Here is a 12,639-nt window from a genome sequence, read left to right as displayed (position 1 = left end):
TCTCTGTAGCTTGCCTCTGCGTGCAGAAATGTAATATCTGATTACAAATTGCAGGGTGTACCGTAAATCCACACTGTGTGTGTAAATCATTAAATACTGGCAGCACTAAGAAAAACGTGTTTAGCAGACTTTTTTGTTTTGTTTACATTTTATTTCAATTTACACAACTGAGCAATTGAGGGTTAAGGGCCTTGCTCATGGACTCGGCAGTGGCAGCTTGGTGGACCTGGGGTTGGAAATCATGACCTTCTGATCAGTAGTCCAACGACTTGACCATCATTTGGTCGAGACGAATAAAAGTTAACCACATTATTTATGAAGTATACACAACAAACGCACATAGCAACAGTTACTCAATAAACCCATCCAAAGGAACACAGGAGCTGTATACAGGAGTGCACACAGTTGAGAGAGAAATTCATGATAAAAGTAGTAAACAGAAACGACAGCACACCAGATCCTGACTGATAATCTTCAAAAATTGTTGTGCGATTTTAACTGGAGTCACACGTTACAAATAATACGAAACAGAAAATACAAGGCTTCTGGCTGACGTGACTCTGGAGTCTGAAGACAGCCAGATAACCAGAAGGACATGACGTCAGCGTACAAAATGCTGTTTGATTGTTGCAGCTTGTCTCACAATGGAAAGATAGGGTATGAATGCATGTAACCTGCACACTGTGGATTTACGGTACACCCTGCAATTTGTAATCAGATATTACATTTCTGCATGCAGAGGCAAGCTACAGAGAGCTTATCTGGGCTGATCTCGGTTTAAAAACAAAGAAACTTAGTACTCAGTGTCAAACCATCTAGTCTTTTTTATTTATTTATATAGTTTATGGGGTCCTATGTTCTTGCATTCAGAGGATTTTGGTCAAAATTGTGAATTTTTCCCCATTTTTAAAAAAAAAAAAATACTCATACATGTATCCTAAAATGTATCTCCACTATATTATGCAATACTATGACATCTCATAATGCTGGGAAACAGGCAATAATGTGCTTTTCTGGAATTACAGTATTGCTGGCACACAGCCAGGAATGCACTGACTGGATGTGATAAGACAGAGATATCTAGCCTCAAGTTCAGCACGAGACTGACGCTTTTCACTCTTGAAAAAGTTAACCCTGTTTTATCATAAACCCTAACCCTAACCCCAGGCAAACAGAACCCTTAGTTATCTAATTTCATATTAACAACCAATGTTGGATAAAATACAGCATGTGACTGGATTAAAGCATGTGAGCTTTTTGGCCTTTTTAAATTTGGTTGTTCAGCCTCATAGGTTCAACAATGCCTCTGAGGTTCATCACTGCCTCAGGGGTTTAGCACTGCCTTAGAGGTTTAGCACTACCTCAGAGGATCAGCACTGCCTTAAAGCTTTAGAACTGCCTCATAGGTTCAGCACTGCCTCAGAGGTTCAACAATGCCTCTGAGGTTCATCACTGCCTCAGAGGTTTAACAGTGCCTCAGATGTTCAGGACTGCCTCAGAGGTTCAGCACTTCCTCAGACGTTGAGGACTTCCTCACAGGATCAACAGTGCCAAACAGGTTGTGAACTGCCCGTGACAATCAGCAATGTTACAGAGAAGTAATATTTCTACACAAGGCCTGCAGTGACTCATCACCTAGAACAAAGCCCATATAATGTTAGCACTGCCAGGAGAGATAAGCAGTGTCACACAGACCAGCCACAACACTATACTTACATTGTGAATTTTATGCAAAATCTTCACTGTCAGGAAGGATCACAGAAACTGTCACAAATACCTTCCTAACACAAGGAACAACACTGCCACACAAACCTGACAGCCCCACAGAGGATCGACATCGGCACAGAGTAGCACACTGCCATCAAAAACATCCTGTCACACAGCAACCGGACTTCTGAAATTATGGGTCTACTACAAGGGTCTGACAACCCATAATTACAGGCTCTATTTAAAAAGAGGGCTGGAGCCTCATTTAGGGCACTTTAACCAGGCCCGTGTGTGGAAGTGCCAATCGTATAAATACACAGTTTAAATTAGAACTATAAGAAGTTATGAGTAGTAGAATTATATTTTTTATAAATATATGGGATTTCAGAGCAAATTTTCTGTCATGTCTTCCAAGGTGCCTCATGTGTAATAGTTTGTGCAGCTGGGTTCTAACATAGTTTAAAATGATCCTTTTTGATCCTATGTCATTATTTTGTCAATCAGTTTTTAGTTTTTAAGACACTTATCGAATTAAGAGAAATATGCAACATTTATGAAGCCACAAAAGAACACACCACAGAAGCCTTGCACATAAGAGTGTTTCTATCAAACGTCAACAATGTAACTGATCTGAGGTATTCCAAAAGAAACATAAGACAGGATGGTGATTTTGTCATGGAAGGAGTTCAAGATATGAAATTTTCTCTAATCCTAGAAAAGACTCTTAGGTATATTAAAAAAAATGTTCATATGGTTTTACTCATAAAATATATCAGGAGGAAAAAAAAAATATTCTTTGTGCCTGGCTAGTTGGACTGTGTAATATAGGCATGGACTGGCTCAGGAAAATGCTGCAGCTAAAATAAAGTCAGTCAGATTTGTGATCGGTGGAACACGTGGCTGACTGGGAAGAAAGTTTGACTGAGCAAAAGATCAGAAAAAAATCCGTGGAAAGCTCAGACGATAAAAAGGAACATTTATAGTAATTTATTACTTCTTAAAGCCTAGTGATCCAAATGAACATAATACACTTCTACCTTTAACAGTCGTTTAAGTTTAAGCACCCAAAGTCCCCCGAATGTTTTAAACGGGTAATCGGTGGTGAGAAACGTGTGAAGGTGAGAGTTAAGGTGTCAGAGGCTGAAGCCAAGGAACCATCATAAATCAGAGAGCACTAATATTAACTTCAAATGCACACAAACGGGACCCAGCTTGGCCTCAACACCGGCCTGACACCAGCTCTTATTACAAACAGAGTAGGGTTACTGCTGTACTGCAAAACAATACACACACACCCACACAGAAAGCAGTGGTTAGGAATAAAATAGAAGTATTTGCCCACATACAAAAAAGACAAAAAGGATTTATTTTATAAGGCCAAACAATGTGCCCCAATTATGCAGTATAATGTATATGGAGTGACTCAATGAGCACAGCGCTGTTCTTTCCGTCTATTGCACAGATCCAGTTACATCCAGACCTTAGAAATGACATACACTCCATTTTAAACTTTACAGAATCACACATTTCACACACACACGGACACACACACACGGACACACACAGACACACACACACACACACACACACACACACTCACAGAAGTCAAAATCCTTTCTTTTCAACCTGCTTACCTTACAAACAATTTCTCACTATGAATGTAAAAAGCAGCAGATTTACATAAAGAATGTGAATCTCAATCCTGGTCCTGTAGCTGTGTGTATGAAAGTAGCTATAGCTTGAGCAGGGAGTAAAGCTTCCCCTCAGTGGCATGCACTTTTACACTCGCATCGCCACCAGTTGGTGACATCTCCCATTTCCGCACGCTCATCCTGATGCTTTGTGACCCGCAGCACCCCCGATCACCACCCCACCACCTCCTGGCAGATAAAAGACTAGTGTCAACGACTTACATACAATGAAAAACCTGTCATAAAATCAGGACAGTGATCCGATTCTCTCCTCACATGTAAACATCTCACCCTGATACTTCCTGCCCTGACATTAACTACAGACACAATGAAGGATTTTACAACACGCTCTCGCACACACACTGTGTGTGTGAACCGAGACAAGACACAGGAGGAAACTATCTGGCTCAAACATGCTGGTTTCAGTATGGCACATTTCACGGACAGGGAATCAGAAATCCGTGAACAATGCATTCATTCTTTACTTTACATTTTACCCATCATGCTCAGGACTTTTCTGCATGTGTCAGGATGAGGCTGTGCAGACTAATTTCCATTCTGATGCAAATTCTTTGCAGTATTCTGGCCTCTACATGAGGACATGGACGCGAAGAACACTGACTTTCAGATCTGTAAAAAAGCTTTGGGATTAGAAGATATGTGTTTGTGTGTGTGTGTGTGTGTGTGTGTGTGTGTGCGCGTTAGAAAAACATATGCTTAAACAAGTGCCAGACCAACTGATAACTAAACACAAAAACTCCTTAATGCTAAAGTCACAAAGCAATCAATCAAACTATGAATGAAACGTCCAAAGCAGACCAACTTATATTACAATCTTGCAGCTAGATAAATACCCACACAATCATCCCCTCACCTATGTAGTGTTGGGGCTCATACACCCAATCATCATCATCACCCTTTACTTGATCCCTGTGTTCTGTGCGTGACAGTGTGTTTAGGTCGTTGTGGCTGCGGAATAGTTTGCGGGTCTGGCGTGAAAGAGAGGATCCGCTGAGCCAGCTGAGGGTGCGAGTGACTGTGGCGGCCTTTTCCTTCTTGTCCCTCTCCCTTCGCAAAGAGCCTGAGTGCTTCTCCTTCCGCATGCTCCACAAGAAAAAAAGGGGGAGCGAGATGGAGGTAGGGTTGTGTAGGGTCAAGACCTGAAATGGACAGAGGGCCACCTGACCTCACAGCTGCATGATCAGTCTTGAAAGAGAAAACACATGCACTTTTCAGGCTTTTAGATCCTGGGGTATAAATCACACCAATGTCCCGTCACAAAGGCCTTCTCAGATATTCAGATCCTGAAGAGTTGCACAATAATCACCATAATGGACACTTCATTTGTCCATATTGGCTCGGTCAAAGATAAAGCATAGATACAGTTCTTAGAGTCTGAAGCTTTCTATCCATTACCTTGATCCTAGGATGCGTCTCAGAGATCCTGGTACAAAGGGAAAATCCCAGAAGGTGTAATTAACCGAAGCGGCATGACGGAAAAAGAGGAATAGCAGGCTGGTCTTCCCCACTGACACAGATCTCTTTACTCTGCTCCGAGTGGAAAAAAGGAATCCCAACACAACCAAACCACACAGCTCAGTCTGGATTTGGGTGTAGTCCCTAGAAGAAAGTTCAGCTGACCAAAGTTTAAGGAAAAGGGATCCTTAATAAAAGATCCTGAACGTGTCTGGCGATCAGCCGGCTTTTACAAGCTGTCAGCTGTTCTCAAACATCAGGTTCAAAGTCCTCCTTTTGTTCTTGTCTATCCATGAGTCAACCTGAGTATCACCTGAATGAAGTCGTCACGCAGCACTGAGTGGACGAATAAGGCTTCAGCTTACTTCCTTTGTTCTCGTCGTAGTATTTTAAATCCGGGGGTCACTGCGTTTGTAATGAGCTGTGTTTGACAGCTCAGAGCACTTCAGCGCACTTTGCACGCCGGAGACCCTCTTCCAGACTTCCTAATTTGAGTGTCTGTGCTCACCTGCTGCTGGGAAATACACAAACACAACCACTTGTTCGGAGCAAACCCTTGCTGTGTTGGATAAAGCTCAGAGTTTCGCCTAAGGCTAGTGACCGTTCCTCTGTGAAAACATGCTGGACGATTGTGAGGTTTGGATTACAAACAGAAGGAGTGCTACTGAAATACGACCCAAACGCCAACCCCCTAACTACTGGCTCAGTATTTACTCTCTGATCTCCACCTCTCTGATCTTTGCTCCTCCCAGTCAGTGGCATGGCAACGGCTTCCTAACACCTCCTCCTCCTGGCTGCGCTTCCTCCTTCCTCCTCCACGCCCAGGTGTGTAGCCACAAGCAGAGCTGCTTGGGCTGAGAAGCACAATACTGGTGAAGCACCGCCCCGGTTACAGTTTACAGTCACATGCATACTACACAACACACACATACACACACACACACACACACCCACACACACACACACAGCAGCTTCAGACTGAAGAGATCTGTCTGTTAAACAAGCCCGATCTGAAATAGAAATTATATTATCCACACACATACACAGGTTGTAACATGAACACAAAAACAGGTGCAAAGTTCTTCACACACACACACACACACACACACACACACACACACACACACACACACACACACACACACACACACACACACACACACAAACCCTGCTGTGAGAGGTGAGAGGTCTGGTTCAGAGATTCACCACAGCAGCATTACACTCTATTTCAGACATTATATCTCTCCATGCCATACATGCCAAATGTTTATAAAAGCTTTAACACCATGTTTTTGCAAGATCATGTGCACATCTGTGTGAAAACTAAGGCTGTTAGAATGAGGCTAAGGCTAAACTAAGGCTGTTAGAAATCCTTTATATATGTTCAATTGCCTAAATTGTGTGCACTGAAAAAGCCTTTCCCAGAGTTTTGAGCTTATTGATCTTTAGAATGTATTTTACAATTTCCATAAATTTTTGTAATAATCTATGAATCGAATCAAGTATTTTCTTAAAGCAGTTAATGTCTGAGAGACATTTATTGGACTCCTTTCCGTTGATAGATATGTTACAGGTCCAAATAAATGTTTTTAAATCCAAATCCAATCTTGCGATTTGCTACAAGATCAGATCAAATTTGTTCTTGTTTTCCTCTGATTCGTGTGCCAACCATTTTATTTCTGGTATGAGCCTGATATGCTCGCAGGTATTGGATCATTTCCGTCTCTATATATAATTCTAGTATTATTTCTATTTTCCTGCACCACAGTTTCCATCTTTTATGGTTCATGTGCTAAAATGACATAATCTAGTGCTATTCATTACATTTGCTGTGTAAATACTTCCTTTTAAAGCAATCGAAAGAATAATAGAACATTTAAAGTAATCTGACGGCCCTGATTTAAACGAGCGTAAATTTATGCTCCAGGCTACAGAAGGGCTCCAAGTGAAAGCAGCAAAACTCCTTTTTGAATGTTTGCATTTAGCTGTTCAGATCTACAACCCAGTGAACACAGGCCTGAAGCAGCAGATCAGCTGATACTCCAGTACATATTGTGTTGATTGTGCACTGCAAACAGAATCAGTTCAGGACACGGTGCTGTCAGTTTAATCGTTAAACAATTTAAACACCTTCCATCTTTACTGACCTCTGACCTCTGCAGCCCAACTGTACAAGGAACAGTATCTCATCCATGTCCAAAAAACCTGCTCATAAATATACACACCCTCCGTTACACACAAACAAACCCAGACGGCAAACCTTTGTCCTGAGCAGTGCAACCAAAGGCCATTCACACCCTCACATGTCGTTAATAATTCACCAGAATCAAGAGCCCACTGCTGAGATGAAGAGAAACAGTGAGAGATAGTTGAAGAGTCATAACTCATCTCAGCACCATAAATAGCTTTATTTAAACATTTGGTCTGTTACAATATAGAATGCTGAATGAAGCTAAAAACAAAGCTAGGGCTACACTGAAGACACACATCATGTTTAATAAATAAATTGTTCTAGGAGTGGAGATAATAAACACAACAGGGATTCGGTGTGTTTCACTTTCCCGCTTGAGTGTCGGGAATCAATCTTTCTAAACGATTCTTTTTTCCACAGTCGTTAGATCTTTTGTTTACATGTTCATAAATCAGGCAGAGGTTTTCCTTACTTTCCTGAAGTCAGCAGATACAACCTCGACAATACATTCCGACTAAACAACTGATCCTATTCAATATCAGTAATCAGGAACAAAGATATTTCATCAAAATGAGTTGTTTATATTCATTTTGTCTAATCGTAAGTAAACATATGTTAAAACATTCAGTGATTAGTTCTTCATGAGATGCTTTTTCCTAGTCAGGGTCATGGAGGATACTCAACCAATCCTGTTGAGGAGAAATACTGTACACACTCATGCACACCTAGGGCCAATCCACTGATCTGCCTGTTTTTGGACAATGGAACTGTAACTGGACTCTACACTACAGAAACTTAGGGAGAGCATGTGAACCTCCACACATCAAGCTCAGGACTGAACCCAGGCAGTGATAGACACCCCCATCCCAACGCAACTGTGCTGCCCCTTGTGAGGTAGACCTATAAATTAGTTGTATAATAATCTATTTAAAATAAATGCACATACAATCTAAAGGATATCTAATCCCCGAGTCCCATTGTATAGGCTCCAGGTTCCCTGTGAGGATAAGCAGTACAGGAGAATGGAATAATTAGAAAAATTCATGCAATTTCAAAAATAAACTGTGTTAAAACATTCACGTGTATGAGACCAATTAATCGTGAAAATCGTGCACACGGAACTCCACGTAAAACATTCAGCTTGACCCCTGACCTGCCCCTCCTTAGCAACACAGAGGTTGGCCTTCACCTCTAATGGTGTATAAATACTCCCCAGGCCACAGAAGGCTCACTCAGGATCTACATATCTTGCTCTCTATTCCTGTCTGTGTCCTGGTTTATCTCACGCTTCTTCTATATCAGTTTGCTATGTGAGTGGTGGGACATGATCTGTAGGTCATGTATGTGCATGATGAGCAGTACTGAGCGCATTCTCCAGCATTCCAGCTTTAGCTTCCACCTGCCCAGCCCAAGGCCTCAGGGAGGGGCGGAGAAGGAGAGCTAGAGATGGCGGGAAGATGTGAAGAAAGAAGAGAAGGCCTGGGTAGCAGGAAAGAAGAACACTGCATGACGGTCATTTAAACACATACCATATACATATCACACGTATGTGATAGATGTGCATGCACAAAATGCAACCACACACACACACACACACACACACACACACACACACACACACACACACACACACACACACTAAACATTTCTAATACCATATTGACAGGGTTGTGCTGGCATTAAATAAAACATACAGCAGGCAGACAGAGTTACACGATACGATCAATATGTGATCAATACGTCATGACCGATCAGTGTAGATTCACCATGAAAAAAAAAAACCTACTAAGATTCAACAAGATAACCAAATGACTTACTTTCACATAGCAAGACTTTGTCCATTTTTTCAGTTATTTCCGGAAAAATCACTTAATCAGACAGCTGTGGTTTACAAGAACAATAACGCCAACATCTAATGGCAGGAAGAACAAAGTCTCGTGAGGAAGACAACTTCTTATTGATCAGGCATGAGAGATTGCCCGAGGTCACACGGAAACAGCTACATGATGGACAGAAGTCATTATGTTTAGACTCGCTGGCAGTTGGTAGAGCTGAGAGATATGATATCAATAGCACAATAAACTGTGGCATTAAAGCACTTTTTCTATAAATAAGCTTAATTATTTTGTCCTCCTATTTAATAATAATAAAAATGTATTTGAAGTTCTAGCTCTGTATCTGTATCTGCAGAGTCAAAAACAAGTACAGTACATTACACGTAGCAAATGGAAACCTTCACTGGTTCCTTATAGAATTCCAGTTTCTCTTCCACACCATAATTCCTACCTTTAATAACCTTTACCCAGACACCCCGGCATGCCACTTCTCTGAGCTGGGTTTATATACTTCCCACAATTAGTCTAGCTTCGAGGCCATCTGTGTGCATGTGGTTCAGTGAAAAGAATAAAAATCTAAAGACAGCCTTTGTTTTACAAGTCAGTGAGTCATTTTATTTTGACATTTTTTTTTCAGTCAGGGAGTGTTTTTAGAACACTGACCAGTTTCACACACGGCAAGTTTAAGGGTTCGGCTCAAGGTTCCAACCTCTGGTTCTTTAAAACAAAACCACAACTTCCACTGTTTCAAATAGAGTGAAAACACATGGAAAGAAATCCATCCTCCACGCTGAGACATGCACAGTTACTTAAAGCCTGTTCAATCCACCTAAATCTTTTTCAACCACAAAGCCTCAATCACAAATAATTACTGTTTAATAGGCTGTTTGGGGTTGACAGAGAGAGAGAGAGAGAGAGAGAGAGAGAGAGAGAGAGAGAGAGAGAGAGAGGTGAAGAATATAAAAGATAAAGAATACAAAAGCTGCCACATTCTTCAACACCTCAAAACTTACATTCATACCAAAATAACATTCATTCATTCATTCATTCATTCATTCACTCACTGACCGATTCATTCATTCACTCAATTATTCACTCAGTGATTCATTAACTTAATTTCTCACTCCTTCACTCATTTTTTCACTCAGTGATTAATTCGTTCCCTCATTCACTCACTCAGTCAGCACAGACTCACTGAAATTGGACACAATACAATTCGACCTTTCCTGCTTACCTGGTGCTATTTCCATGTGTTGGTATGATTTACATGTCATTGTTTCCATACGACTAGTTAAATGCATGAATATTTATATAAATAAAATGTTTCTAACAAAATGGCAGTCTATTTTTCTGTTTATGTACAACAGTGCAAGTGAAGCTTAATGATGCATGACATGAATTTATCTATAAATGTACTTATATGTTATACAAGTTATATGTACTTATATAGTTAGTTATAGTTATATGAGTGAAAATAAAGGCTTACATTTAACTCAGTTTTGGATTAAAGCCAGGAAAATGCTTCCACAGTCAACTGTTAAAATGACAAACTATACTCTACCCCTCATATGGATTAACACACTTTTATTAATGTTATTGTGGACTTGTTTGGAGTGAAGCCTGAGGTAGCTGCAACATAATGTTTTTAGCTGCACTGCTACCTTTTTAAAAGACCAACATACAATTCAGATCCCTAGTGTCAGTAATTTTCAGATGAGCTACTAGAGGGCGGCAGAGTATCAGACGTCATCTTGAGCCTGTAGCGAACATACAGGAAGAGAGACCAAAGCAGAATATGGCAAGACATGGCTCACTGCCAGATCTAACCCACTTTTACAAACGAGCTGGCAGAAAGAAACACAGGAAATTTTAAAAACTCACAGCGCATGAAATCTCTATGGTATTTACACACTTCAGTGGGTGTTTATTTAGACTCAAGTCCTGGAGGACCAGGACTACTATCAACAAATCAAATTCTCCTCGGGATATGCAGACTTCAGGCTTCATTACAGCCACCTCGCTTAACTATCTGTCTAACACCCAAGTCTCTACATGTCCTGCCTTTGGGATTTAGCGATGCCAAATCCATAATTTTACCCATGTCTTTAAAGGAATCCCATTCATGCCTGGTTTCGCAGAAGACTAACACTCATCTGAAACTAAAGAAAGATGTTGATCCTTCACAGCTAAACCTTGACCATGCATGTATAGATGAGATGAACGGTGTATTGTGGGCGTGCCTAATTCTATGTCTAATTACATCGCTGAGGCCTGACGTTGATGTTTCTGATGTTTTCAATGGGCAGAAACAAAAATTTTCAAACCAGTCAGACTGCTTGAGATACATTCAGCCCTAAAGCATGTTAGACTTGTCTAAGAGCATGACTCAGGTACATGCACACACCCATGCTCGAATGTACTACATACTAACAAAAGAGCTTTTAAAAGTGCTTACTATTATTAACACACTACAAATATATGAGACAATTACTATATAGAGCAGGAGGATTATCTGAAATTATAGTTTCCTAATTGACAGGCAGCGTGCGCATGTGCTCATATCCTGTAAGAATGGGTGTTTCAGTGTCTGATTGTTGGGGTAAGTAAGTGTGTGTGTGTGTGTGTGTGTATGTGTGTGTGTTGGGGGGGGTGTCTAGTTTCCATCTGTTCCTCGGGACATCCTGTTGACACTCTTTCCCTTTCCTATGAACTGGTGTCTTTATTCTCGCTACACATTTTCAGGAAATGTGGCAGTATGGAATACTGACGCAGACGGATGGACAAAGTTCTTCTAGCACCACTTTAAGGCTGAGAAAGAACTGGAGCATGAGAAGATTTAGAGCCTTCACTCTTCGCTCATACAGTCCTACTCAACATGCGATATGCTTTTATATAGAATTTCCCCAAGAATCACAGAGTACTAAGAGCTCTAGACTTTTCTGGGACAAAAAACAACAAAAAATCAAGATACAAAATAACTAAAACTCATCATTCCACAAATTCTGTTCCTGTCCATTTTATTTGGTACACTTGCACATTCATACAATTTTCCCAATAAGCAAATTCCTCTGGAAAATCTGCACTGCATATGATCATGCAGAATTTCAGTTAATGTTCATATGAAACACCAGAATATTGGAAATGTGATCTCGGTTAATCTGACCATGGTAGGCATGTTTGATTACTCCAGAACCTGTTGATCTTCTGTGATTTTCATGCATAACAGTCTCTGGAGTTTAAACAAAAATGAGAGAAACACAAAAAACATCCAGCCAAAGGCGACTCTGTGGATGGAAACACCTTGCTGAAGAGATGTCAGAGGAGAGCCTAGACTGGTTCGATGCTGACTGGAAGTCTATGGTAACTCAAATATCCAGCCTTTACGTTTGTGGTGAGCAAAATGGCATCTCTGAACTCGCATCATGTCGAAACTTGAGGACGTTGGACTACATCAGCATTAGACCATCAGCTATAAAAACAGTCAGTGAAACTGGACGATTGATGATTAAAAAAATAACCCATGTAGAAATCATTTATTTCAAATTTTAGCCCTTTTTTTGGATCATTCAAAATAGATGCTTCTATAGAAACCCGAAACCCTAACATAGGGTTGAAACGAAAAGGACTGCTTACCAATGGCACACTTACACACAATCTAAGATCAGTGTATTGGAACTCATTACTCATTACAAGTCGACTCATTGTTCCACCCAAAACCACATAATCGTTTAACCTGGCG

At 40.7% G+C, this 12,639-nt stretch overlaps 1 protein-coding gene across 6 annotated transcripts in view; it reads right to left on the bottom strand.

The window, feature by feature from the left end:
* nhsl1b (NHS-like 1b) overlaps positions 1-12,639 on the bottom strand; it is an 86,944-nt gene that overhangs the window by 41,662 nt on the left and 32,643 nt on the right. For 2 of the 6 annotated variants that reach the window (XM_027166347.2, XM_027166357.2), the window contains exon 1: positions 4,273-4,806. The exons of the other annotated variants lie outside the window; for them this stretch is intronic. In XM_027166347.2, the coding sequence (XP_027022148.2) occupies positions 4,273-4,501 (229 nt within the window). In that variant the 5' untranslated portion in view covers positions 4,502-4,806. Of the gene's footprint in view, positions 1-4,272; positions 4,807-12,639 lie in introns of those variants that run through there. 6 annotated transcript variants of the gene reach the window in all.

Source organism: Tachysurus fulvidraco, chromosome 16 (genome assembly GCF_022655615.1).
Source record: "Tachysurus fulvidraco isolate hzauxx_2018 chromosome 16, HZAU_PFXX_2.0, whole genome shotgun sequence".
Classification (NCBI taxonomy): domain Eukaryota; kingdom Metazoa; phylum Chordata; class Actinopteri; order Siluriformes; family Bagridae; genus Tachysurus; species Tachysurus fulvidraco.
The sequence above is the reverse complement of the archived record's forward strand: the minus strand, read 5'-3'. Positions and strand labels throughout refer to the sequence as shown.